The sequence below is a fragment of the Danio rerio genome, chromosome 15 (assembly GCF_052040795.2).
Source record: "Danio rerio strain M-AB ecotype USA chromosome 15, GRCz13ab, whole genome shotgun sequence".
Taxonomy (NCBI): Eukaryota; Metazoa; Chordata; class Actinopteri; order Cypriniformes; family Danionidae; genus Danio; species Danio rerio.
The window spans coordinates 29,368,703-29,393,222 of record NC_141035.1 but is presented as its reverse complement, the minus strand read 5'-3'; the positions used below and the strand labels follow the sequence as shown (position 1 = coordinate 29,393,222).

Sequence of the window (24,520 nt, the reverse complement as noted above, 5' to 3'; positions counted from 1 at the left end):
GCCCATCTTACAGTCCACAAATCTGTCTAATGTAAACCTTTTGCATGAAGTAACAAAAATAAACAATTTTCAAGTTGATATCTTGGGATATCTTGGGATATCTTGGAGCGCTGGCCTGCATTATCAGATGCAACACAGGTAAGTTTAGTTTTATTTTTAGTCTAGTTTCACAATTTTGCGAGAAAATCATCTTGAAGTTATTTATGCTAAAAACTTCTTACAACAATAACATATTACATGTTATTTGTTGTGTTACACATTGTATACAATTATTCCATTATTTAAATATTCTATTTTTTCTACAGATAAATGAAGAATTCAAGAGGATAACCACTGTAGGTCTTGAATCCACATTTATGGCCAAACTTGACAAATGCACCCCAAAACTAATGGACCTGGCCTCATCAAGGGGAGGAGCTAAAGGGGAAAGAATCAGAAGGATTAAGGATATGCTTCTTGAGGTATTGTAAATAATTTGTACACACTAGAATAGTTTAGATTTGTGTTAAATTGTCAGGTTGCCATCAGTTGTTTGTTCAGATAAAACTATATTCATTTACTGTAGGTACTTTATCTTAATATATATTTTTCTAATTAAACAGAACAATGCAGTTGAAGTATGGAGAGAAGTAGCCATTCACTGTCTTGTTGTCTATCTTGGAGAGAAAGAAGAGGATATTTTCAAGGAGTTTGCTGTGAGTATTACAATGTTTTAAAATTAAAATTAAATATTCCCTTGACAGTGGAAACATACAAGACAAAATATGTGCTCAATGACTGCTCTCTTTTAGTTAAATGTGTAGGTATATTACATTGTCTACACACACTGAGTTTACCTAGCTCTGTGTTAAAATAACAATGTACTATTTAGTTCAATAAACAGATGTTGACAATAATGAGAAAGATTTGTAAAATGGGTGTGACAGTTGCGTTTCACTTTTCCATTTAAATTACATTGTGAAACGAATTATTCTTATGAGTGAGTAGCTGGGTGCATGCATGTAAGGGGTAAAATAAAACAAAGTTTCCAGAGATTAACTGAAATCATATGTAAGTAAAATAAAAAATTGAAGTAATTATAAATTTAATTATCTCTATCATGCTAATCAATTTTTTTTTTGCTTTACAAGAATACACAAGAAATTGAGGCAGACCTTGAAAAGCAAGTGATGAAAATTGCCATCATTGGTGATCTGTCAACTATGGAATTAAACTACAAGACGGGAACCATCATTGTTGAGGGCATCAGAATCCTGATTGGAATGGATATCTCAAGGTGTTGTGCTCTGCTAACGGGCATAATATATGCTCTGAATCTGAGCTACCCCAAGGAGCTTAAATATACTTGTTAAGTGTTTCAGAAGCTGTTTCTTGAACTTGATGGACTGAATCCCAGTGCAAAAGTAATGCGTCTCAAGAACAGCATTTTCTGAAGCCTCTACTTATTTCAAAGTACATTTTGCTCTTTATGTTGCAACTACATTGTTTTGTATTTTGAAGTCCACATGCTGATCTTTTTATTTCATACTGTTTATATGAATGGTGGCATTTATATATGTTTGTTTATAATAATACAAATGTTACATGTTTTACAATTAAGGTTAACTAATAACAAGTAGTTTGTAAAATATTCAATTTATAAGTTAATAGTTAGCTTTAAGTGTATCAATGCCTATAACTCTTGTTTTGATGGAATTCATTGTGATGGCATAGCTATGCATGCATGCACATTTTTGAAGGCAAAGCTGACGTGTCAGTTTGTTTATAATTTGTGAGACAGTGCACATTTGTGTTTTGTAAACTTTGAGAAGTGCAATATTTAAAATAAAACACTGAAAACTGTGTTTCTAAATAAATAAAAAGCTACTGAAATTAAAATTGCTGTTGTTTAAAAATGTATTTCTTACAAGCACCTAAATTAACAATAATATGAAAACAAACAAAAAATTTAATTTCAGCTACTTAATTTTTTTGAGATTCTAAACTTGAAAACTAGCATGTATAATTATGGTAATTAAGTACATAACACTGGTTTTTGTTTAAATGTTAATAAAAAAAGCTAGTTGGAACAACTTAATTTTTTAAGTACTCAACTTAAAAAAATTGAGGTTGTGCTATGTAAAAATACCTCTGATTGAAGAGGTAAAGGTAATTTGGCTAACTTAATAAAGTTTGCTGTCTGAACTTCATTTTGTTAGATGTTGCCGTAACTTGAAAATATTGATGCAAACTGTTGCGTAGATTTTTTTTGTTTGGTCTAAACAATATTTTTTAGAGTGTGGATCGATTGTTTTGGCGCGGATCCTAGCACGATTGGTGGATTCACATATGCCAAACGAACCGCGCTAACTAGGCAAACAAGACAGGTTCCGAAACAAAAAGTGTTGGTGTGAAAGCACCCTAAGTGTGTACTTTTGAATTGTTATGTTTCATCTACATTGGTAATTTGTCTGTATGGGTATTGGCTATCTTTTTAAAATTAATTAATTAGTAATTTCATTTTTTAAATTCATTTTACTAATTGCCTACATTTGTGTTGCTCCTTTCCAGGCATTCGTGTTCTTTTTGCTAGTAATTGCTTTTTGCTCTTCTCACTCACAAACACCACAGTGGACTCCGCTTTCAACCAGAGCATCAATATTTAACTTATATCTTGCGGTTTTAGATGACATGGCCTCATCCACACTTACAGTAATGTGTAACCTCTTCTATTACATGCTGAAAACATTGTGGTGAATCATTCAGATGATGATTCAGGCCCCGTTTACACTAGTGCGGTTTAGTTTTAAAACGGCGTTTTAGAATGAAAACGATCCGCGTCCACACTCGCGTTTCACCCAGCGTTTCTGAACTGCTCTCCGTCCACACCAAAACGCTGAAAACGCACATCACGTGACCACACACACACACTCTCAGGCAAGCGCTGTAGCCAATCTACCCAGATGAGAGCTGTGCTAGTCGGACTTCTCATCAAGCATCTCCCGCTGGATCTAACCTCACTATATTTATTAAACGGAATATTTCTTTCATCTTGTTGTCTTTATTTAACGACATATTCATTGGACATTGGAATCTATTTGTTCTCAGGTAACGTGTTTTGGCTAAGCGCAAAGATAAGTTAATGATTAATGTAAGCACGTACATTCTGTATATTGACTGATCGCTTGCCTTTATTTCCTATAATGTATAAACTTATTGTATGTTATACTTTTATAATGGCCATTATCGATTAAAACTGATATTCAGCAAAGAGAGGGTGTGTTTCGTATTTTCACTGAAATTGAAAGGAGGCAGTTGTGTAGGCTCCGTTTTGTTATAAATATGCACACAGTGAAGATGACGCTCATATTTGCAGCACGGCGCCTCAACATTTTTGCTGTCTGTTTAGTTGTTAATATTAAAATGAAAATAGGCAGTTCCTTATATCATGTTTACATTTTATTGTTGAGAAAGTAAAACAACGTAGCCAGGGTGATGTGAATGAAGTTATAAAGTACACTGTTCCCTTTGAAGATTTACCCGTGTCCTCGGTATAGTCTGTTTTCCATATCAAACTGAGAAGAAGAGACTGCAGCCTTGATCAAACTTGCGAAGTTTTAACTTACACGGAGAAGATGCAGGACTGAACTGTGCGTGTTAGGCTACTTAATATTCAGGAAAAGCCCCAATCAGAGAGGCGAATGTCTGCAGCCCCGCCTCCGTTTTCAAATGTCTCCGTTTTCCATCATCCACACTGAGACGGAGCAGCAGCGTTTCAGAATGAAAACGGCCTCTCCAGCGTTTTCGAAACGCTCCGTTTTCGGCGCTCGAGAACTCCGGCGTAGTGTGGACGGATGGCGTAACCGTAGCAAAACTTATGCGTTTTCAAACTAAAACGTATTAGTGTAAACGGGGCCTCAGTCTTGCTTCCTGAGACAGCCCATAATTTGATATCATCTACCATCCAGAATGATAACCTACATCCTCAATTCCATCCACTTACACTTGGAAACTAGTCATTTACATATATTATTTTGACATTTTGGAGTTACAATCATAGATTTGTGTCACATCTGGTGTATGTAGGCTACTTTCATGACAAATCTTGTCTACAAAAAAAGTCTGATGTATGAGAGAAGGTAATTTATCAAATAATAATGTGACTTGTTTATTTTTTTCCATTAATAATAAGAAAATCCCATTGACTAAGGCCCTAAAGGGCAGTTTGACCTGCCCCTGCTGTTGCTCCAGTGTATAAAAAGTCACTTTGGAGAAGATAGATGGAGGAAAAAAAGTTCACAGTTGAAAGCCTCAGGGGATTTAGCAAAACATGTGACCGTTTTGGTGTCCCGGTTCAAAGCGTAACCATTCTCCAGCCTGACAATGAGGGTTAGCATGTACTGGACAATCCCATTGACTGCCACGTTTATTCCCCAGAGAGAGGATGTGCACTGTGTACCAGCCTTACTGACTGCATAATGATCAATATATTGTAGTGTTAACCACAAAGCAACAGGGATGTTTTTATGTCACTCAAACCAATTACCTTGGACAGTGCGTTCTCTGTAAAATGAATGAATGAGATTTGGACAAAAATAGTTTCCCAACACCTTTGCTCAGGGCTAGCAGGGACTAGATGTTTTTTTTTTTTAGCTTTTCCTCTGTACTCTTATTTAATTCTTGAAGCTGGTTTATCCGAGTTCATTTGAGCTAACAATAAATGTTTGTTTTCATGAATTAGCAAATGTGCGGTCTAGTTGTTTAATTTTTTTCACACTGGTTTCTTTTTGAGAGGATGATTGCATAATATTTCTACACCATCTGCTGTAGAAGATGAGCTATTGTGGGTAAGAGCATATGCTGAAGCTGTGTGTATCTAGTTAGGCTTCTGGCAGCTAATTGTTCAACTGAACTTTTTTTTTATTATGTGACTGGCTTGAATTGATGGATGTTTTGTTTGAGTGCATGTGGCATTTTAATTTTGGATATAGAAATGGCACTGAGTTCAGTACGAAAAATATTAAAATGATAGTTTAGCCCAAACTAAAAATTGTGTACTCAGCCATTACTTTTTCCAAACCTGTTTGACTTACTACTGTTGAACATAAAAGAGGATATTTTGAACAAAGCTGAGGATGAAGCCAAAACTATTGCTAACTTTAATATAAAATATAGATGTTTCTTTTTTTGCCATCAGTGGTTTTATAATGAAATTGCTTTTCAACCAAAATAAATATTCCCGTCCACAATAGTTTTCTTAGATTTTTCATATTTTCTTCCCACTAAATAAGAGACGTTTATTTATAAACTAATTTCGAGAGGATCACGTGTATTATTTGAATGGGACGTTAACAACATAGGTGCGGATCCAAGTGCAGGTTTATTAGGAATAGGCAGGCAAGCATTGGTCAACACAGGGGCATACGGGTATATACAGATAGACCAGAGTAGTAAACAAATAACAGGTGAGTAGTCAGAAGGCAAGCAGCAGACAAGAATGAACAGTAAAACAAACAAAACAAAGTGAGGGTCAAAACCGGCAAAGCAAGGAAAACACGTTGTAATGTGTGTGTGTGTGTGTGTGTGTGTCTGTGTGCTGTATAAATAGTCAGTGTAATCAGTTCATGAGCAGCTCCCAGCGGTGAGTGTGTGTAATCTGCCGAATGAGATGTGTGTGAGCGGTGCATGACTGGAGCTTGTAGTCCATATACAGGCAGATTTGTAGTCTTTCAGTGATCTGCGCGTTTACCAGCAATCTGCCAGGATTAGAATGCTGGTTATTGTGAAAATGTGCTTATGATTACCCATGGCTGGTCCCACATTAGCTAGCATATGATTCACCAATCAGATGATTCCTAACTGACTACAAATAACCAGAATTTCTTACCTCAGTATCTTCGTCTTGAAGAATCCCACCTTCCACCCCTACTCCTCCTTTTTCCTTAATAGGGCAGCACAGCGACTCAGTAGTAAGCACTGTTGCCTCACAGCAAGAATGTCACTGGTTCAAGACCTTACCAGGCCAGTCGACATTTTTGTGCAAAGTTTAAATGCTTGCGTGGGTTCCCCTGGGTTCCCCAGTTTCCACCTACAGTCCAAAGACATACGATATAGATGAACTGACCAAACCAAATTTGCACCATATGATCAGCAGGGGAGTTCTCGAGATCTACCTGAGCTCAAACACCCCTCTCACCCAACAAACTGGAGGGAGCCCCTGGCTGGAGGATCTTATGAGCTTAGGGCTCTCTCTACTGGTACAGCATGCCAAACACATCAATCATCAGCTAATTGTCAACTCCTAAAAGGGTTATTTTGAGAATTTTTTCCCCCTAAAATTCAACAAAAATGATTCTTCTCTGGTTCATCACAACAACAACCTTGCTATGGAACCTATATTGTTAAGAGTGTACCACTATGTAACAATGGAATAAATTGGTTTTAACTAAATTCATCTAAATGGATAACTCTTAATTTAAATATAAAGGTTACATTTCCCACACATCAGCTTTACTTGAATCATTCATATTTCTTAAAAATCCTCATGATTGTATTGTCCCAAAAGTCAAACGGGCATTACTTTGATTTAGTAACCCCTTGTAAAAGGGATAGTTCAACCAAAATTTAAAATTTCCTGTTAATTTACTCACCCTCAAGCCAAGATGGCACAGTTCCTTCAATAAAAGAGTGAAGAAGATTTTTGGCTGAAAGAAAAGCAGACAGGCAACGCAGTGGCGCAGTAGGTAGTGCTGGCGCCTCACAGCAAGGTCGCAGAAAGTCGCTGGTTAGAGCCTCAGCTGGGTCAGTTGGCATTTCTGTATGGAGTTTGCATGTTCTCTCTGCATTTGCGTGGGTTTCTTCCGGGTGCTCCGGTTTCCCCCACAGTCCAAAGACATGAGGTACGGGTCAATTGGGTAGGCTAAATTGTCCTCAGTGTATGTGTGTGCAAGAGTGTGTATGTGTTTTCCAGTGATGGGTTAGAAACATATGCTTGTATTGGCAGTTCATTCCACTGTGACAATACCAGATTAATAAAGGGGCGAAGCCGAAAAGAAAATGAATAAATAAATGAAAATCAGACAGTTTAATAGTTTTTGGTTGTAAAAAACTACAAAGAATAATTTCCCAAAACAATGAAAAAATTTACATGTACAGTAGGAGAGAATGTGTTTGCTTGTGTTTGGATTACATTCAGTAATATTGTGTTTGCTAAAGCATTTATCTTGTTAGAGAAATCTATACTGCCGATATAAAAAGCTTTTGTGGACGGAAATTCAACATTCTCTTAAGAGTTATCAGACTGATTTGACCATCGCAATATGATAGACAGCTAAAAACTACGTCTGTGCCTATAGAACCCAATTTCAAAAGACAAACATTCTGTTTAAAGCCTGGAGAAGGTAAGTGAAAGCACTTACAGTATACCAGCTGTTTAAATTCAGAAAGCACACACACACACACACACACACACAAAGAAAACTTTCTGAATTATGATGGAAAACTGTAAACATGTCATAGAGTTTGTGCAGGATAAATGATGCTGTTATTTTTCCAACCTGCTACCGAATGATAGAGAAAGGCACAAGAGAGGGTGAAAGGCTGTTCACATTTTGGTTATTTTCATTCCAGACTGCCAAAGCTAAACACAGAGGACAATACATTATACCTGACAGAAATAGCCAACAGTGGGCTGAGAGTGTTTGGAGAGCCCACTTCTGTTTATAGCACCAAAATAAAAGCGGGAATAAACAAGCACCTGACACGTAAGTCACGCAGAACAGCAGAATGCAACACGTCTGTATGGAAATCAGTCTGTATTGATTTGGACTGTACCAGCAAAACTAAATAACAGTGGCGAAGAGTCAACATAATAGGCAGAATTTCATTAGTTCTATCATTTGCTGTCACCCTCCCTGCTCTCTAAAGCAATTTGTTTGAGCTGATTGGTGATATCAGGATGTCTGTGTGAAGAGAATACTGAGACAGACTCATTGAAACACTTGGTAACCGAGAATGTAATTGCTTAAACTACACAGAATGGTCCTGGTTGCTGTCTTCAAGCAACCTGTTTAGACCTGTAATTATTTGCAAAACATGCCAACGCAACCTGCTTCCTGTCAGCTTATAGATCAAGACATGTTGGCGTATAGTAATTCTACTGTTCCTCCCATGTTACGCTCTTGGGTAATTAATGGATGATCACACCTTGACGATACACTAAATCAGGTGTGGAAAATTAAATCTACAGAATTAAGCATTTGTAAATTTCATATTATAAACAATTAGGGAAGTTAAAAAAAGAACATGCCCGATTTAACCTGCTATTTTGACACAGATTAGTTTGAAAAAAATTATAAAAACATGTCATTCTGTCATTATTTGCTCAACCTTTGTTTAAAACCCATTAAATTCTTTTTCTTCTTTTAGAAACCAAATAAGATAATTTAAAAATTGCTGGTAGCTGGCACCTATTACCTTTTAATAGTATTTTTTTTTAAGTTGATGGGTGCCAGTAACCAGTATTCTTTGAAAAAAGACATGAGGGAGAATACCTTTTGAGGAAATTTTAAATTTTGGGTAAACTATGCCTTCAAAGAGCCCCTATTATGGGTTTTTAAAAATTACCATCCATGCAGTGTGCAACACAGAAAACATCCAGCTGAGGATTAAATCTGAAAGTGCACCGTGTTTAAAACTATTAATTCTATTTAGTCGACGCAAAGTCAAATGAACGATTCGACCTTTGGTCGGATCTTTGCCTGTACGCCTTGATGGCGATACGAGATCGACACATATGAAGTGCCAGTTCCTGTAAAACGTGAACGCACCTTTCCCTTCCAACACTAGGGGAGGGAACACATACTACTAATTTATTGGACTTTGTCAGTAAGTATTGCACACTTTATATGGACCATTTTCTTCTTCCTCCAGATCCTGTAAGTGTTTCTCCTTCCTACATCACAACTTGGTGGGTTTAAAATGGTTGCCTCCTTTTCGCTCCGTCTCGCGCTAAACGCAGTCGACCAATCACAAAAGTCTGGGTCATCGGACCAATCACCGCAGAGTAGCATCAGGCAAAAGAAGGGGTTTGGGAACAAATGAATCGCTGAACAAATCATATGGGAGTCGTTGGGATAATAGGTAAAAATAAATGCATATTAAAAGACAATGAAAGTGTTTTTTGACCTTGGATGCAAATCAGACTGTTGTTGGAGACACCCAAAACCAAAATATGACCTTTTGCAATGCAAAATTCAACTACATTTCAAATACTGTATGTGTTGTGTAGACCTATTATTACATTTCTTTGTCAAAAAATATGCTATGATAATGGGCTTTTATTGAAAAAAGGCACTGTACAAAGATACATTATAGAAGCATTGTTATAGAAGAATTCTTTATCTACAGATCTTGTGAAGTTAAAAGTGGAGTTGAGTTTTCCAGTATGTCTATAATTAATGCTTCTTTGTGTGTGCATTTCATGCTGTGAAATTAGATGTCTTCTCTTTCTTATACATTTCCCATGTTCCTTCCTGTCTCTATAAATTGTCTGCTTTTGAGCCCATCTCTATGCAAATAAGCAAATAAAAGCCACCATGTTTTATACAGGATGTCATTTCTCCATGCTTTCAATCATTGAAGCTATTGGACCAGGACTACAGCCTGTCTTTATTAAATGCCAAAATACTGGAATGTTCCCTAACTGTCTTGATTGTGCTGTACTAGGATTCCACCTCTTTAGTTAACCTTTACAGTTTTTCTCAGTTCCAGTTTTACATCCAATGTACTTTAGAGGTGGTGTTACAGCAAGTCCAAATCCTTCCTGTCAGTTTATTCAGTCTATGAAACAATTCAATCATGTTTTAAAGCACATTGTAGCCCTGAATCTGCACTCTTAAAAGTTTTAATTCCATTTAGTTTACTGTAGAATTACGAAAAGCTTTGGCGCTTTTCGTTTTAGACCTTAGTTCAGATTTTGATCTGATTGGTCATAATGTTCTCCCAACTGTAGTCTTATATGGGTATTTGAAGGAAAAACAGTACTGAAATGGTTCTGCTCATTCTTAACTAATAGGAAATTTCCTGTTTACCTTTTATCACTCTTCACCTGCAGCCCATCTCTGTTGTTGTGTACCACAGGGCTTGATCCTGAGTCCTATTTTTTCTTTATATAGTTCAATCTGTTTTTACTGTTTATTCTGTATTTGGGTGTCCTTTCACTTTCATGGATAATATCTGAACCTATCTTCCTTTAAATCCTACTCACACAAATGTCTTACAACTGCACTGTAAAAAAAAAATTGTTGAGAAAACATAAAAAAATAAGGCAACTTGATGCAGTAAGAACTTTGAGTTGTCTCAACAACTGTTTTTTAGTTCTTCTCAGTAACAATATTTAGTTGAGCTAACATAATTTTCTTTGTTCATGCAATATTGATTATAGTATTATACTAATAAAGATATTTTTGTCACATCAACTAAAGCAACAGTTACTGCAATTGAGTCAATTAATTTTTTTCTGTTTAGTGGATGTTTTTTTTCAAATTTGCAAAATACGTAATTAGTACTAGTTAGCATATCATTCTGTTTTAATCATTCTACTTACAAATGACAAACACAAACTTACTACTTCTTCAATTTATTTCCACTGAAAGCAACAGATAAATAAGCTTTACAACAGGAAATAGCACAAACATTTGTAAATATTTTAGATGAAAAGTGCTTCAAATTACAAACTTTGCAGTATACAGACTTTTCTGCTAATTTGCAGGCACATATGCAAGCTTTAACATTTTAACTGTAACAACAGCACAGAAATTAACAATTTAAACATTGCATTTAACACAAACTAAATTTGCTTTGAATGCTTTTATGCACAAATTATAAACAAAAGGGTTGATTTGGACACCAGTTTCCATAAACATTTAAACCAAAACAAAAGTTAAGTGCTTGGGTGTCTTGACAAAATCTAAATATTAAAATGTAAACCTTTTAATTTTAAAACCTTTAACAGTAACTCTTCATAATAACAACACACTACGAATCATTAGCAAAGCATTAACAAATAGTTAATCAATTATCTGTTAAGCATTAACTCTACATTATTAGACGTTAGTAAGCACTTTATAAATACAGCTACAAATGCTGTTATAAGCTAATGATTGTATTTCAAACTTTGCTTTTTATTAATTGTTCCTTACTGAATTCAGTATTGCATTATTTACAAACCATTTGTATTTAAGTGTAGCTGGTGGTTTTTAAGATCATTCAGCATGAGTTAGTAAATTATTAATGGAACTATTCAAATTAACATTTATATATCTTATTATTCAGGCATATAGTAATGGTTACTATGTATGTTAATAAATGCTTTATTAACTCAACTTCATCCATTTTTGTGACCTAATCTAAAGTGAGACTATTTTTGCTTTATAAATCTCTTATAAATGACAATTAAAAAGCTGAGTATCAAATGAACAATAAATGTTTGCAATCTAATCTAAAAAAATAAAATTACTGTAAACTTTAAACATTGCCGAATAACAGAAATGTCAAAATACAATTAGCAATAAATACAATTGAATAAAATTGGATAAAACAATATATTAAGATATAACATTTCAGTGTTATTTAGCAAAGTGTAAACTGTACAGTAACTTCATTTTAGATAAGGTTGCAAAGAATTTTTTTTCATTTGATAGTTTCATTTGTGTATCATTAAATAAACAGAAATGAATGAAATAGTTCATGCTCTTTTTCCCTGTTCGGAATATAACTGAGCCTTTAATAGTCATTTATAAGGGATTTATAAAGCATAAATAGTCCTCACTTTAGGTCACAAAACTGGATGAAGTCGAGTTAATAAAGCGTGTATTAATATATAAATAAACTAATAGTATATGCCTGAATAATAAGATATATGAACGTTATTTGAATAGTTTATTAATAATGTACTTTCACATTCTGAATGATCTGGAAAAAACCACCACCTATTCTTAAATAACTGGTTTGTAAATAATGCAATACTTATGTAATGAAAAAAAGAATCATTAACAAAGTATGAAAATGCAATTAATTACAATTTAAGAATATAGCCAGTTGTGGCTGTATTTATAAAGTGCTTATTAATGCCTATTAGAGTTAATACTTAACAAATAATGAACTAACTATTTGCTAATGCTTAATAAATGATTCATAGTGTGTAGTTATTATGAAATGTTACACATTTAACTGAACACAGTGCCTAAACAGTGGCTCTCATGAATCAGATTTAGTACTCAAATTGTACATTAGGTCTGTGTAACATCAGACCATTGACACAACACTGTTTACAGTATTAGTTTAACATCTTGTTTTTAAGAGAAAGCTAACGTTGCGTACATCCAGTCCCAAGCTCCATGAAAACAATCTGAATTGTGTCAAAAGTGTACCGGAGTTCTTTGGGATAGGAAAAGTTGAGTGCATGAAGAAGGCCAAAGAGGTATGCTACAGCACTTGAGGTATCTGGAATGTCTTCCAAAACAACAACCTCTTCCAGTACAACAGCAATGTTCTGGATCACTGGTGATGCTGCCCGGTAGTCATCTTCCGTAACATAGAGAATGCCAACTGATACGCCCTTTGTTCTATCTTCAGTTTCCTGTGAAAACACAATAAGAATATTTGAGCATAGAAAGTCATTATAGTACTTTATCTACAAACAAGCAAGATATTATATGTTTAGTATAGGGCTATAACAACACACACATTTAAATAATTGTAATAAAGTTATTTATTCAGTTAAAAATACATACAGTTATCTTTCAGAAATATGAACATTCTGTAAAAATAATAAACCAGCATAATACAATGACCATGCAAACTTAATTGCAGTTAAGCAAAATGACCAGTTACATCAAATAGTTATGATCATAAAAATGCTATGTAATGTGTAGTTTGTCTGTAGGAAGACATAGTGTTATAATTTAAATCGTTAAGCAAAAGTGAATGTAACAATTAAACTGACAACATGTAAATAACAAGGAGCCCAGATCTACACACGCATAAATCATCAGGATTCATATGCAACATTAATGCAGTAATTGGACTTTAAATATTTTAAGTGATTTATTTTAAAATACTGTCATAAATTAATAAATAAATAAATGCTGATATGTTGTACTCTGAATACAACAGCTGCCATTTTGGTTGACAAGAATAACGTCTCAGACTCTCGGCACAACTCTAATTTTATGTAATAACAGACAAAGCAACAGTTTCTTTTGCATCTCTTTTACATGTTCTTTCCCTTAACTGCCTGCATAAATCAGTGAGCAGGTCTAAATTGGTACTAATATAGAACCTGATATCAATCTTTTAAAAATAACAAGATACTTGTGAATCATGAAATTTACAAGACACGTTTATACGTAAATTTACTTCTTATACCTTAAGGTCAGAAGATTTGTAATTTCTGTTAATGATACCTAAATTAAACATTTTAACTCAGCTAATCAAAAGTTTTCATGAAAGCTCCAAATAGATTGGCACTCAACTTTTCAGACACCAGCAATACAGAAGCAAGTTTGGACACTCATGCTTTAAACCATTTAAAGTGTTTGATACCTACTTTACATTTCTTGAAAAGGTTAGTTTGTTTCTCTCGAAGAAACAAAGGCAGACCCTCCAAAGCAGAAGTCCTTCTGTGATTAACAATTTCTGTTGTCTGCAAAAACATAAAAAAGATACAACCAAAAAGTCACAGAATGAAAACTGAAATATCATCAACTACATAGATCAAAAACATGTAAATAATGAAAATTATTAACTTGCCCTTTCATCAAGTCTTTCCAGGAGCTCTTCCATTTCATGTCCAAACGCTCCTTTTCTGGCTCTGTATAATTTCAGAAGCTTTGGTGTGTACTTGTCAGTGGCTGCCATGGAGACTCCTAGAAGGTCTTTGTTGGTGATGCGGAAAAATTCCTCACAGATCTTTTTAAAACAAACCAACCAGATTTACAGCAATCAATTTTGAATGTAAACAGAGCATGTTGCATTCTGTAAACTTAAAGCCTAATAAGAAAGAAAAAAATTATCTTTACCTGTTCTTGAAAAAAGAGTGCAGGCTTATTCACTTATGGCTGCCATGTCTCTTCTGCATTAACTTCTTTACGTTTCAGATGATTATGTAGATGAAGAAAAAATCTTTTTTCAGTACAAATCTTATGAAATTCACATAGTCCACAATTAAAAGTTGAAAGATCTCAACTGACTCTATCAGTGTTGTGGTGTGATTTAGATAAGTGGGATCGTAAAGCACCTGCAGTTTTTAAAGCACAAACACACTCCGTGTAAAGACAGGGCCAGTTGGAAATTCTATGATGATGTAGCTGATAGTGCTTCAGAAGGACATCTTCACTTGAAGTGCTGAATTTGCAGTTTTTACACTGCATGAAGTCTTGAGAAGATTATCTTGAAAACAGAAATAAGTTTTAAACATTTTTCAAGTTTATGCCCCCATATTTTAACATGAAACACGTTTGGGAGCAGAAAATGATATTAATATCAATATATGATATTGATGTATACAGAGGAGTCCACAAATAATGTAATATAGTTAGTAATAATATATTATTTGAAATTAAGACTATTTTAAACCTAATAGGAACTATTTATATTAATTTGACAGGATTAAATAACGTTTTAGGCAATATTTTATAAAAAATATATATATAAACTACATTTACATATTACTTTATCTAATATAATCTGAATATCCGTGCTTTATATATGCGTCACAAATTTATAAGTACAACTTACGGTCTCACTCGCTCTTAGTGATGGGAAGTTCAGATCATATTACTGATTTGGACCTTTGAGTCTCGTTCGTTGAGATGAATAAATCTTTTTTTCAAGTCATTTCCATCAATTTGCCAAAATATTATTAAAATGATACAAGTTATTCCAAACGCATCCACAACTAGCCCAGTCATAACTTGAATGCTATAAGAAAAAGAAAATAATCGTTTGTTTACCTAGTCTTTTGTCTATGATTATGTGAGCTCAGCTCTTCTGTCAGGTCTTCAAATTTGAGGGGTTCGCCTACGTCACACAGACAGAACCATATAAGCTTAACCAAAGCACAGTCTGAACCGAAAGGAGCCATTAGTTCACTTTTCGAGTCATCTGGTTTTTGACTCGTTCGTTCATCACGTGACAGCATGTAAAGAGAGATGACTCAACGCAGAGGACTTGAAAGATGATTTAAAATTTTTTCCGGCTCTGATTGCATTTCATTGCCTAATGTCTTTAAAGTGATGAACGAATGACTTAAACCCGTTAGAGGACTCGATAAATGAACTAATCTTTTCCTCCACCTGCACTAATGTGCGCATGCGCGAGTGAACAAATCACTCCCAGAGAGGACTCGTCGTTCTCGAGTCATACAAAAGATTCGTTCAAAATGAACGAATCGTTCAAGAACGACCCATCACTAGGCGGTGCACACACAGAGAGAAGCACGTAAAATGAGAAAAATGTAAAAACTCGCTAGAGAAATGAAAACGTTTCACCTAAAAACAAACAAAACCTCCGAATTCCCTAACGTAAATGTGTTAATACTATGGTCCCAAGTTAGCCATCTTTTATCAGTGATTAACAGTTAAGCATAAAGATGTCATTTTAGTGTTAACATGAAACATTTTAAACTTAAACGGCACAGAAAAACAGTTTCCGTTTTTTCCCAAGTAACTGTTAACGTTAATGTCTTAAGGAGCGGCACAAGCTTAACTGGCGTTAGGCAAACGACTGTGCCGACCTCACGGTCCTCCGCCCTCTCGAAGGTGCGGGCGTGGGCGGGAAGGATGTCGCGCGGGGTCTACATGCCTCCCTGAGCGATTGACTCTGCCTAATTCCGCCACTCATGTCATGAATACACAGAAACATTTAAGAGTTTGGACTTAGCTGAAACTATAGGCCACATTAATTACCCACTGCATTTGAAACTTAAGCATATGCAATAATTCTCGTCGCTAAAAACAAACCGTCAGGTTGGGAATATAGTAAAATTCATTGCATGCATAGAATTAGTGTTAATAAGTGTTGTTACTCACCTACAGGAACAAGTTAATGTTTAGTTCTTCGAAGAGTCGAAAACATATGAGAAGTCCGATATGGCACCAAGACAAAATGGAGATGAGGAGCGAAACGAATGGTCAATATGGCGGAGGGTTGGCGCCGTTTTCAAACGTCGCGTCACGCATGCGCAATTTATTTAAATCTCAACATACCTGTTCAACACAAAAATGTATGTCCAGAAAACTCTGGTAAACATGTAGACATAACATTTTAGCAATTATTATTGACATAACATATATTTTTATGTAGATCAGTAGTTATTTACAATTCTTAGTATATATGACAGAAAAAGTACAGTGTGCTGAACAAATTGAGATTTTATTTTTTACAGTGTGCTGTTGTTTTTAAATGTGCAGTATAAATACACTGTTAGACATTTCTGTAAATTACACAGTTATTTACTGTATTTCACCCAGTGTAATACTGCAAATTCCTTTTACGGTAAATAACTGTATTTACCGTTGCATTATGGGAATTTAGTGTGACGTCGAACAACATATACAGCGATGTACTGTATTTGTAAAAATTCGTGTATTATACTGTATTTTCCACAACTGCTTCAACGCCACCTTGCGGCGATTCGACTACTCTGCACCACATTTTGCCTGAGGACCCTGTAGCAATTCTGGAGGACAATTTATTAGTGTGCCTGAAGAACATACTGGATTTAACAAACTTTACTCTGGTAAGCTGAGGCAGTGTTTCATTTTACAGAATGTTTTGTGGACGAGAATAAAACAAAGTAAAGTATAAAGTTGGCTATTATTATTTTCTCTGGCTTGGCGTTATTTCGCCCATTTGAGAAATATATCACCTATTAAGATGTTACCTTTATTTAATTTATTACATTAACACTACTATTACTTTAAATAAGACTGTTTATGACTATAGCCATTGTTCTCGTCATATCTTTTTATTTATTTACATAGGAACCGGTGTTGCAGCGGGTTTTGGTTTAGGAGGGAACCAGAGGTATGCAGACAGTTTTGGAGGACACTTTGCACGAGACAACGGTCCGGCAGAGAGTGTTTTCCCCCAGAAGAATATGAATGAAAGACCATCAAATAATCCAGGTAAAAGCGCGTCTGTCTGTGCTGACAACACTCGACATTGATTTGAGCACCTCTATTAGCATTTGTTTGCTCGGCAACATTGGCTGAAGCGATCTTAAAATGGTAATGTTAACTGTTAGCTAAACTGAGCTAAGTTTATACTGAATTGGACTCAAACTCATTTTAACGTGCAACGTTTAACTTATATTGATTTATACTATATATATTAGATGTTGTGAACTTATTTTTCTCTGGTTTAGAGTAACTTATAACGTTAGCTTGAGAAAATAACATCGCGACGTAACCTATAAGAACGGTAACGTAAATCTATACAATATGCATAGAGGTAAAGTTGGTTTTATATTCGCCCATTCGTTCATTTAGAAGACTCTATACTGTTTACCAAGTTACTTTGAATATTCGATCAGAATTAGCATGCCAGTATGACTTGAAATCAACATTAACACTGTTTATTTGACCGTGAGCATGTTGTACTTTGATAGTCATTAGCTGCTAAAATGATTTCGCTATTTAGAGTTTGCAAATAATACTTTTATGAAATTAAATTATTAAGGGGGAAGTCTGAATCTGCTAATATAAAACCAATTTTACCTCTATGCATTATGCTAATAACCACCTTTTTGCTATTTATTGTTTGCTAATTATTTTTTTATCACAACTCTTGACATTTGGTTTAACATAATTGTTACCATTATATTTTTTTCTGTTTAGATATGGCACTGGCACAGCAGCAGGTTTTGTCTGAAGAAACAAACAGCATTTCGGAGGAACATCTTGATCAGCACAGCCTTATGCTTAAAAAATAAGCAAGACCAGTAAGCAACCAAGGTAAACAAATAAAAAAAAGTTGTGTGGAGGTTGTGGATTGTAGCATGGTATTTTTATCTGTATTTTTGGCTTTTTTATGGTCTCAATATAGAATACTGGGAGCCTGCCTGTGCAAACTGGACCTCATACAACAGTAAGTACTGTACATCTATTTGTTTCTCAATATAGTAACGTTACTTTTAATACAAAATGTGTCACATGTTTAGTTGCTAGCTAAATAAAAAAATCTTTTTCCCTTTTTTATTAAACCATTTAGTAGTTTTTTTTTTATCTTTGTTTATAATATTTTGAGCAGATTGAGGTCTGTCATGGGTCAGACATTTCAAAATACAAATAATTAGTATTGGGATACATGCATTTGTCTATGTATTAAATGTCTTTTTCCCCATTTCATGTTGCCTAAATATTTTGCAATAAATAAAATAATAAAATTTTTTGTATAAATAATTCCAGAGGATGAAACAAAATGCACAGCAACAACCAGAGTGAGCCAGAAGAAGGCAGGAGAAGTATTGAAGAGAATTACAACCATGAACAACAGTGAGTTATCCTTCTTTCACCAGCTAACTTAGAACTTGGATTAGGTGAGACACTCTCAATAGTTGTATCAGTATTCAGTCAGTTTTAGTTTATTAGGAATACATAAAACAAATAGCCTAATCTGTCCTGCAGTGAATCAACCCATCACAAATGCTACAATGTTTTTGTAAAACCTTGTTAGGGAAAAAAATAAACAGGACATTCTGGTTAGTTATCTTTTAAACATGGTAGTGAGCAGGTTATGAGCAGGAGCCAGTTGCTCAGTACCAGCTGAAAACTACCCCAACCTAGCTGCCATGCTTCAAAATAATTAACCAGTATATGATTTATTTTTTTTAAACAAGCTTCTTCTATGCTTATGTTAGTCTGTTTGTCCTTATCCAGAGTTCTTCATAATCCTGGACTGGGCCAAATCCTGACCAGATGCTGTGGTGGTCATGGAGGAGTGAATCCTAAAAGACACACGTGATCAATGAGCTTTCCGCATTGATCCAATGGGCCAGCCTGACCACCCGCTGGTGAACTTTCAAGCCTCCGGTGCCTAGACTGCGGCCTTGCACAAGTTTGGCTAGAGGAGAACTGGTCGTGCCCAACTGAGCCTGGTATCTCTCAAGGGATTTTATTCTACACTTTCGTCAGTTGGTGAAGTTTGTTCCATGCCACTGTCGCCACTGGATAGCTTGGCTACGATTGATGGATCGGTGGATTTGCTCTTCAGTGTTTGGACTTTTTTAGCAGTGACATTTACTGCTTCAACTCTGAAAACTGGACTGAAGCAGCTTCAATTTACAAGAACTTCTATGTTAAGCTGCTTTGACATCATTGATCTACATTGTAAAAGTGCAATAGAAATAAAGATGAATTGCATTTGAACATGTGAATTCAGACCTTGTTGAGCATTTGACACCAGAACTAGTAATATTTTAAAGTTGGGTTGTTTCTGAGTTGGCTAATAGTTACAAATATTTATTTTTCCAACAATATGCAATTCAGAAGTTTAAATTTTTATTGTACATGTATGTTCTAGTGCTTTGTGTGATTTATTTATTTTTAATGTGTTGATTTTATTGCTTAATGTAATTTTCACACATTTTCCTTAAATGCTTTAAGCATTATTAATGTTTTAAAGAATGGAATATTTTGTAATTGTGTCTGGTTTAATGTCAGTAGTACTTAGTACAATTGGGGTTTTTTTTCTCAACAATATGCAGGTCAGACACTTAAATTAGTTTTGTACATGTATGTTAATGTGCTTTGTCATTTTCAATGTTTTTTTTCTTAAAATAAAATATTTTGAATGATTGAAATGTAATGTTTTTACACATTTTTAAGCTTGTTTTAAGCATCTCCAATGTTTTAAATAAAGAGTGTTTATTTTGTTAATATTTTGTAATTGTGTCTTTTTTAGGTCTATAGTATTAAAATAATATAAATAAAATTATATTCTAAAATATTTAGGACAAAATTAAAAGGTTTACAGTAGCTAACTGTTAACTTAGGCTTTTACAGTAGTTAACCATTTTCAGACACTACGGTAACATGCTGTAAACGGATTTACAGTTGTATACTGTAAATCTAAAATACAGTAACTTACTGGCAACAGTGTTGCCAGTAAGTTACTGTAAAAACCCTTTGAAATGTCTAACAGTGTAATAATACTGTTTAAATTAAATCATTGGCCATGCAATCAAATACAGTAGCTATGGAGTGGCACCATGTTAGTGTATTTTATTTTTATAATCAGGAATATTTAGTTATTTTATTTATAAAAATACAACACCAAATGCTGGATATCTTTTAGACTTATAAGCTAAAGCAATGAATTTATTCTCCCTGTGAAAAGATTGTTAAGTGTACATTTGACTCACTACAAAGAAATGACTCATTTGATTAATTCTCTCCAGATTCTCACTGTTAGACATTTCAAAGGGTTTTTACAGTAACTTACTGGCAACACTGTTGCCAGTAAGTTACTGTATTTGAGATTAACAGTATACAACCGTAAATCCATTTACAGCATGTTACCGTAGTGTCTGAAAATGGTTAACTACTGTAAAAACCTAAGTAAACAGTTAGCTACTGTAAACCTTTTAATTTTGTCTTAAATATTTTATGATATAATTTTATTAATATTATTTTAATACTATTGACATAAAAAGACACAATTACAATATATTAACAAAATAAACACTTTATTTAAAACATTGGAGATGCTTTAAAACATTTAAGAAAAATGTGTAAAAACATTACATCTCAATCATTCAAAATATTTTATTTTAAGAAAAAAAAACATTGAAAACGACAAAGCACATGAACACATGTACAAAACTAATTTAAGTGTCTGACCTGCATATTGTTGAGAGAAAAAAAAACCCAATTGTACTAAGTACTACTGACATTAAACCAGACACAATTACAAAATATTCCATTCTTTAAAACATTAATAATGCTTAAAGCATTTAAGGAAAAATGTGTGAAAATTAAATTAAGCATTAAAATCAACAGATTAAAAATAAATAAATTACACAAAGCACTAGAACATACATGTACATTAATAATTTAAACGTCTGAATTGCATATTTTTGGAAAAATAAATATTTGTAACTATTAGCCGACTCAGAAACAACCCAACTTTAAAATAATACTAATTCTGGTGTCAAATGCTCAACAAGGTCTGAATTCACATGTTCAAATGCAATACATCTTTAGTTCTATTGCACTTTTACACTGTAGATCAATGATGTCAAAGCAGCTTAACATAGAAGTTCTTGTAAATTGAAGCTGCTTCAGTCCAGTTTTTAGAATTGAAGCAGTAAATGTTACTGCTGAAAGTCCAAACACTGAAGAGCAAATCCACCGATCCACCAATCGAAGCCAAGTGAACGAGTGGCGACAGTGGCATGGAACAAACTTCACCAACTGACAAAAGTGTAGAATAAAAGCCCTTGAGTGAAACCAGGCTCAGTTGGGCAAGACCAGTTCTCCTCTAGCCAAACTTGTGCAAGGCCGCAGTATAGGCACCGGAGGCTTGAAAGGTCACCAGCGGGTGGTCAGGCTGGCCCATTGGATCAATGCGAAAACTCATTGATCACGTGTGTCTTTCAGGAATCACTCCTCCATGACCACCACAGCATCTGGTCAGGATTTGGCCCAGTCCAGGATTATGAAGAACAGGATAAGGAGAAACAGACTAACATGAGCATAGAAGAAGCTTGTTTAAAAAAAATAAATCATATACTGGTTAATTATTTTGAAGCATGGCAGCTAGGTTGGGCTAGTTTTCAGCTGGTACTGAGCAACTGGCTCCTGCTCAAAACCTGCTCACTACCATGTTTAAAAGAGATCTAACCAGAATGTCCTGTTTATTTTTTTCCCCAACAAGGTTTTACAAAAACATTGTAGCATTTGTGATGGATAAACAGGGCTCGAAATTAACTTTCTTACTTGGTAGCACCGGTGCTCCCAACCTGAAATATTTAGGAGCACCAGAAAAAAATTAGGAGCACCAGAAAAAAATTAGGAGCATCCACCAAAAATGAATGATATATTTGACAAGTTGTGTATTAAGGGATTTATTGTATTTGAAAACAACATCAATTGGGACTAACAAAACCCAGAAACAACTCTCTAACTAATGCTGTGATGACTTAATATTTGTGCAATAATTCCAAAATGAATGTTGAATAATTATAAAATATTATTGATGATGATGATGACAATACTACTAATAATGAATAATATTTCTCATCATCATGCTGCCTTGAATGTGCTTTAATGCAAGTTATCTGCTATATAAAGTCCTACTGTTAATTTATGAAAAATAAATTGATGGTTTGCATCAAACACAAATGAAGCATTGTAGTAAGAAATATTTATTTTGTACTATTGTTTTTAAATGCTTGCCAATTTAATAAATAATATTTCTGCTACAAAACAAACGAAATAATATAATAAATCGTTCAATCCAATGCTGAAAGCTGCAAAGCAGTCATCAGTAATTAAATAGAAAAATAATATACACCTCAAGAAAGAACAGACAAAAGAAAGAAAGAAAAGTCTCACTTTTAAAAAAGTTTTGGTTTCGGTTCGTGTCGTTTTAATGCTCAGCCTCGTTATGCGCTGAATTACATTTTTCTGTGTTTGCGGGAAAGCATGCGAGTCAGCCGGCCCAATAAGAGGGGGGCAGAGCAGGATTCCCCCGATGCCCACCGGCGCAATACTGTTCTCTGTTATAAGCCGCATCAGATCAAACTCAGTAAAGGCGAGCTTCTTTGGCGATGGTGTTGTAGCGGACATTTGCGCTGTTGCGGCCTGCTCACGAGGAAACGTATTAAAAAGTTATGAATTGCCGTGAGATTGTGTTGGCTGAACACGCAGTGCATGCAACGCATCGAGATTCAGTGTACTTTTCACTCTTCAGCCGTTTGCATTCCCCGCGGTCACAAAAGCTCCCTCCCTGTCATCTGACAGCAGAAAGTCTTGAGTGATTGACGGCTAATATGAACCAATATAGCGGCAGGGAAGAGCGAATTTACCACGTTTTTAGAAAAAAACAAAAACAAAAACAGGTCGCACTACAACCATAATATGCAGTCGCACGAATGCTCCCAATATATATTATGAGTCGCATAGCTTAAATTTCGGGCGCATATGCGACTAAAATGGTCGCAATTTCGAGCCCTGATAAACTAAAACAGACTGAATACTGACACAACTATTGAGAGTGTCTCACCTAATCCAAGTTCTCAGTTAGCTGGTTGAAGAAGGATAACACACTGTTGTTCATGGTTGTCATTCTCTACATTACTTCTCCTGCCTTCTTCTGGCTCATTCTGGTTGTTGCTGTGCATTTTGTTTCATCCTCTGGAATTATTTATACAAAAAAAAAATTTAGGCAACATGAAATGGGGAAAAAGACTTTTAATACATAGACAAATGCATGTATCCCAATACTAATTATTGTATTACGAAATGTCTGACCCATGACAGACCTCAATCTGCTCAAAAATATTATAAACAAAGATGAAAAAAAACCTACTAAATGATTTATTAAAAAGGGAAACAAATCTTTTATTTAGCTAGCAACTAAACATGTGACACATTTTGTATTAAAAGTAACATTACTATATTGAGAAACAAATAAATGTACAGTACTTACTGTTGTATGAGGTCCAGTTTGCACAGGCAGGCTCCCAGTATTCTATATTAAAACCATAAAAAAGCCAAAAATACAGATAAGAATACCATGCTACAATCCACAACCTCCACACAACTTTTTTTATTAGTTTACCTTGGTTGCTTACTGGTCTTGCTTATTTTTAAGCATAAGGCTGTGCTGATCAAGATGTTCCTCCGAAATGCTGTTTTCTTCTTCAGCCAAAACCTGCTGTTGTGCTAGTGCCATATCGAAACAGAAAAAAATATAATGGTAACAATTATGTTAAACCAAATGTCAAGAGTTGTGATTAAAAAAAATAGCAAACAATAAATAGCAAAAAGGTGGTTATTAGCATAATGTATAGAGGTAAAGTTGGTTTTATATTAGCAGATTCAGACTTCCCCCTTAATAATATAATTTCATAAAAGTATTATTTGCAAACTCTAAATAGCGAAATCATATTAGCAGCCAATGACTATCAAAGTACAACATGCTCACGGTCAAATAAACAGTGTTAATGGTGATTTCAAGTCATACTGGCATGCTAATTCTGATCGAATATTCAAAGTAACTTGGTAAACAGTATAGATACTTCTAAATGAACGAATGTGCGAATATAAAACCAACTTTACCTCTATGCTTATTGTATAGCTTTACGTTAACGTTATTATAGGTTACGTCGCGATGTTATTTTCTCAAACTAACGATATAAGTTACTCTAAACCAGAGAAAAATAAGTTCACAACAGCTAATATATATATAGTATAAATCAATATAAGTTAAACGGTGCACGTTAAAATGAGTTTGAGTCCAATTCGGTGTAAAC

General features: G+C 34.6%; 2 protein-coding genes and 2 long non-coding RNA genes across 9 annotated transcripts in view; 2 read left to right on the top strand and 2 right to left on the bottom strand.

The window, feature by feature from the left end:
• The first annotated feature begins 99 nt into the window (after positions 1–99).
• On the top strand, positions 100–1,878 carry LOC147833690 (uncharacterized). Its single transcript, XM_087284240.1, has 4 exons — positions 100–138; positions 306–461; positions 603–695; positions 1,131–1,878. Exons 2-4 carry the CDS (start codon positions 357–359, stop codon positions 1,350–1,352), a joined length of 420 nt encoding a protein of 139 aa, XP_087140366.1. The 5' UTR covers positions 100–138; positions 306–356; the 3' UTR covers positions 1,353–1,878.
• Positions 1,879–4,551: 2,673 nt separating this feature from the next.
• The window catches only part of LOC147833689 (uncharacterized), a 22,116-nt gene continuing 2,147 nt past the window's right edge, over positions 4,552–24,520 (bottom strand). Inside the window, exons 2-3 of the long non-coding RNA XR_015509549.1 lie at positions 20,157–20,447; positions 4,552–10,266 (exon numbers count right to left, since the gene is read on the bottom strand). This is a non-coding gene — a long non-coding RNA (uncharacterized LOC147833689). The remainder of the gene's footprint in view (positions 10,267–20,156; positions 20,448–24,520) is intronic.
• On the bottom strand, positions 10,603–16,174 carry LOC110438326 (uncharacterized). Of its 6 annotated transcripts, none has more exons than XR_015509528.1 (7): positions 16,071–16,174; positions 14,279–14,430; positions 14,061–14,125; positions 13,792–13,950; positions 13,589–13,684; positions 12,128–12,619; positions 10,603–11,115 (listed from the first exon to the last, which is right to left on the bottom strand). XR_015509528.1 is itself a non-coding variant. In XM_087284239.1 (7 exons), exons 5-7 carry the CDS (start codon positions 13,897–13,899, stop codon positions 12,347–12,349), a joined length of 477 nt encoding a protein of 158 aa, XP_087140365.1. In that variant the 5' UTR covers positions 13,900–13,950; positions 14,061–14,125; positions 14,279–14,430; positions 14,779–14,862; positions 14,994–15,062; the 3' UTR covers positions 10,603–12,346. The 6 variants fall into 6 exon arrangements, 3 of the variants coding, with proteins under 3 accessions (XP_087140365.1, XP_087140363.1, XP_087140364.1); XR_015509530.1 differs by lacking the exon at positions 16,071–16,174 and adding an exon at positions 14,994–15,132; XR_015509529.1 differs by lacking the exon at positions 16,071–16,174 and adding an exon at positions 14,779–15,127.
• Positions 17,116–19,919, top strand: LOC141377851 (uncharacterized). Its single transcript, XR_015509547.1, has 5 exons — positions 17,116–17,168; positions 17,880–17,996; positions 18,088–18,129; positions 18,450–18,536; positions 18,921–19,919. It is a non-coding gene; the product is annotated as an uncharacterized LOC141377851 (long non-coding RNA).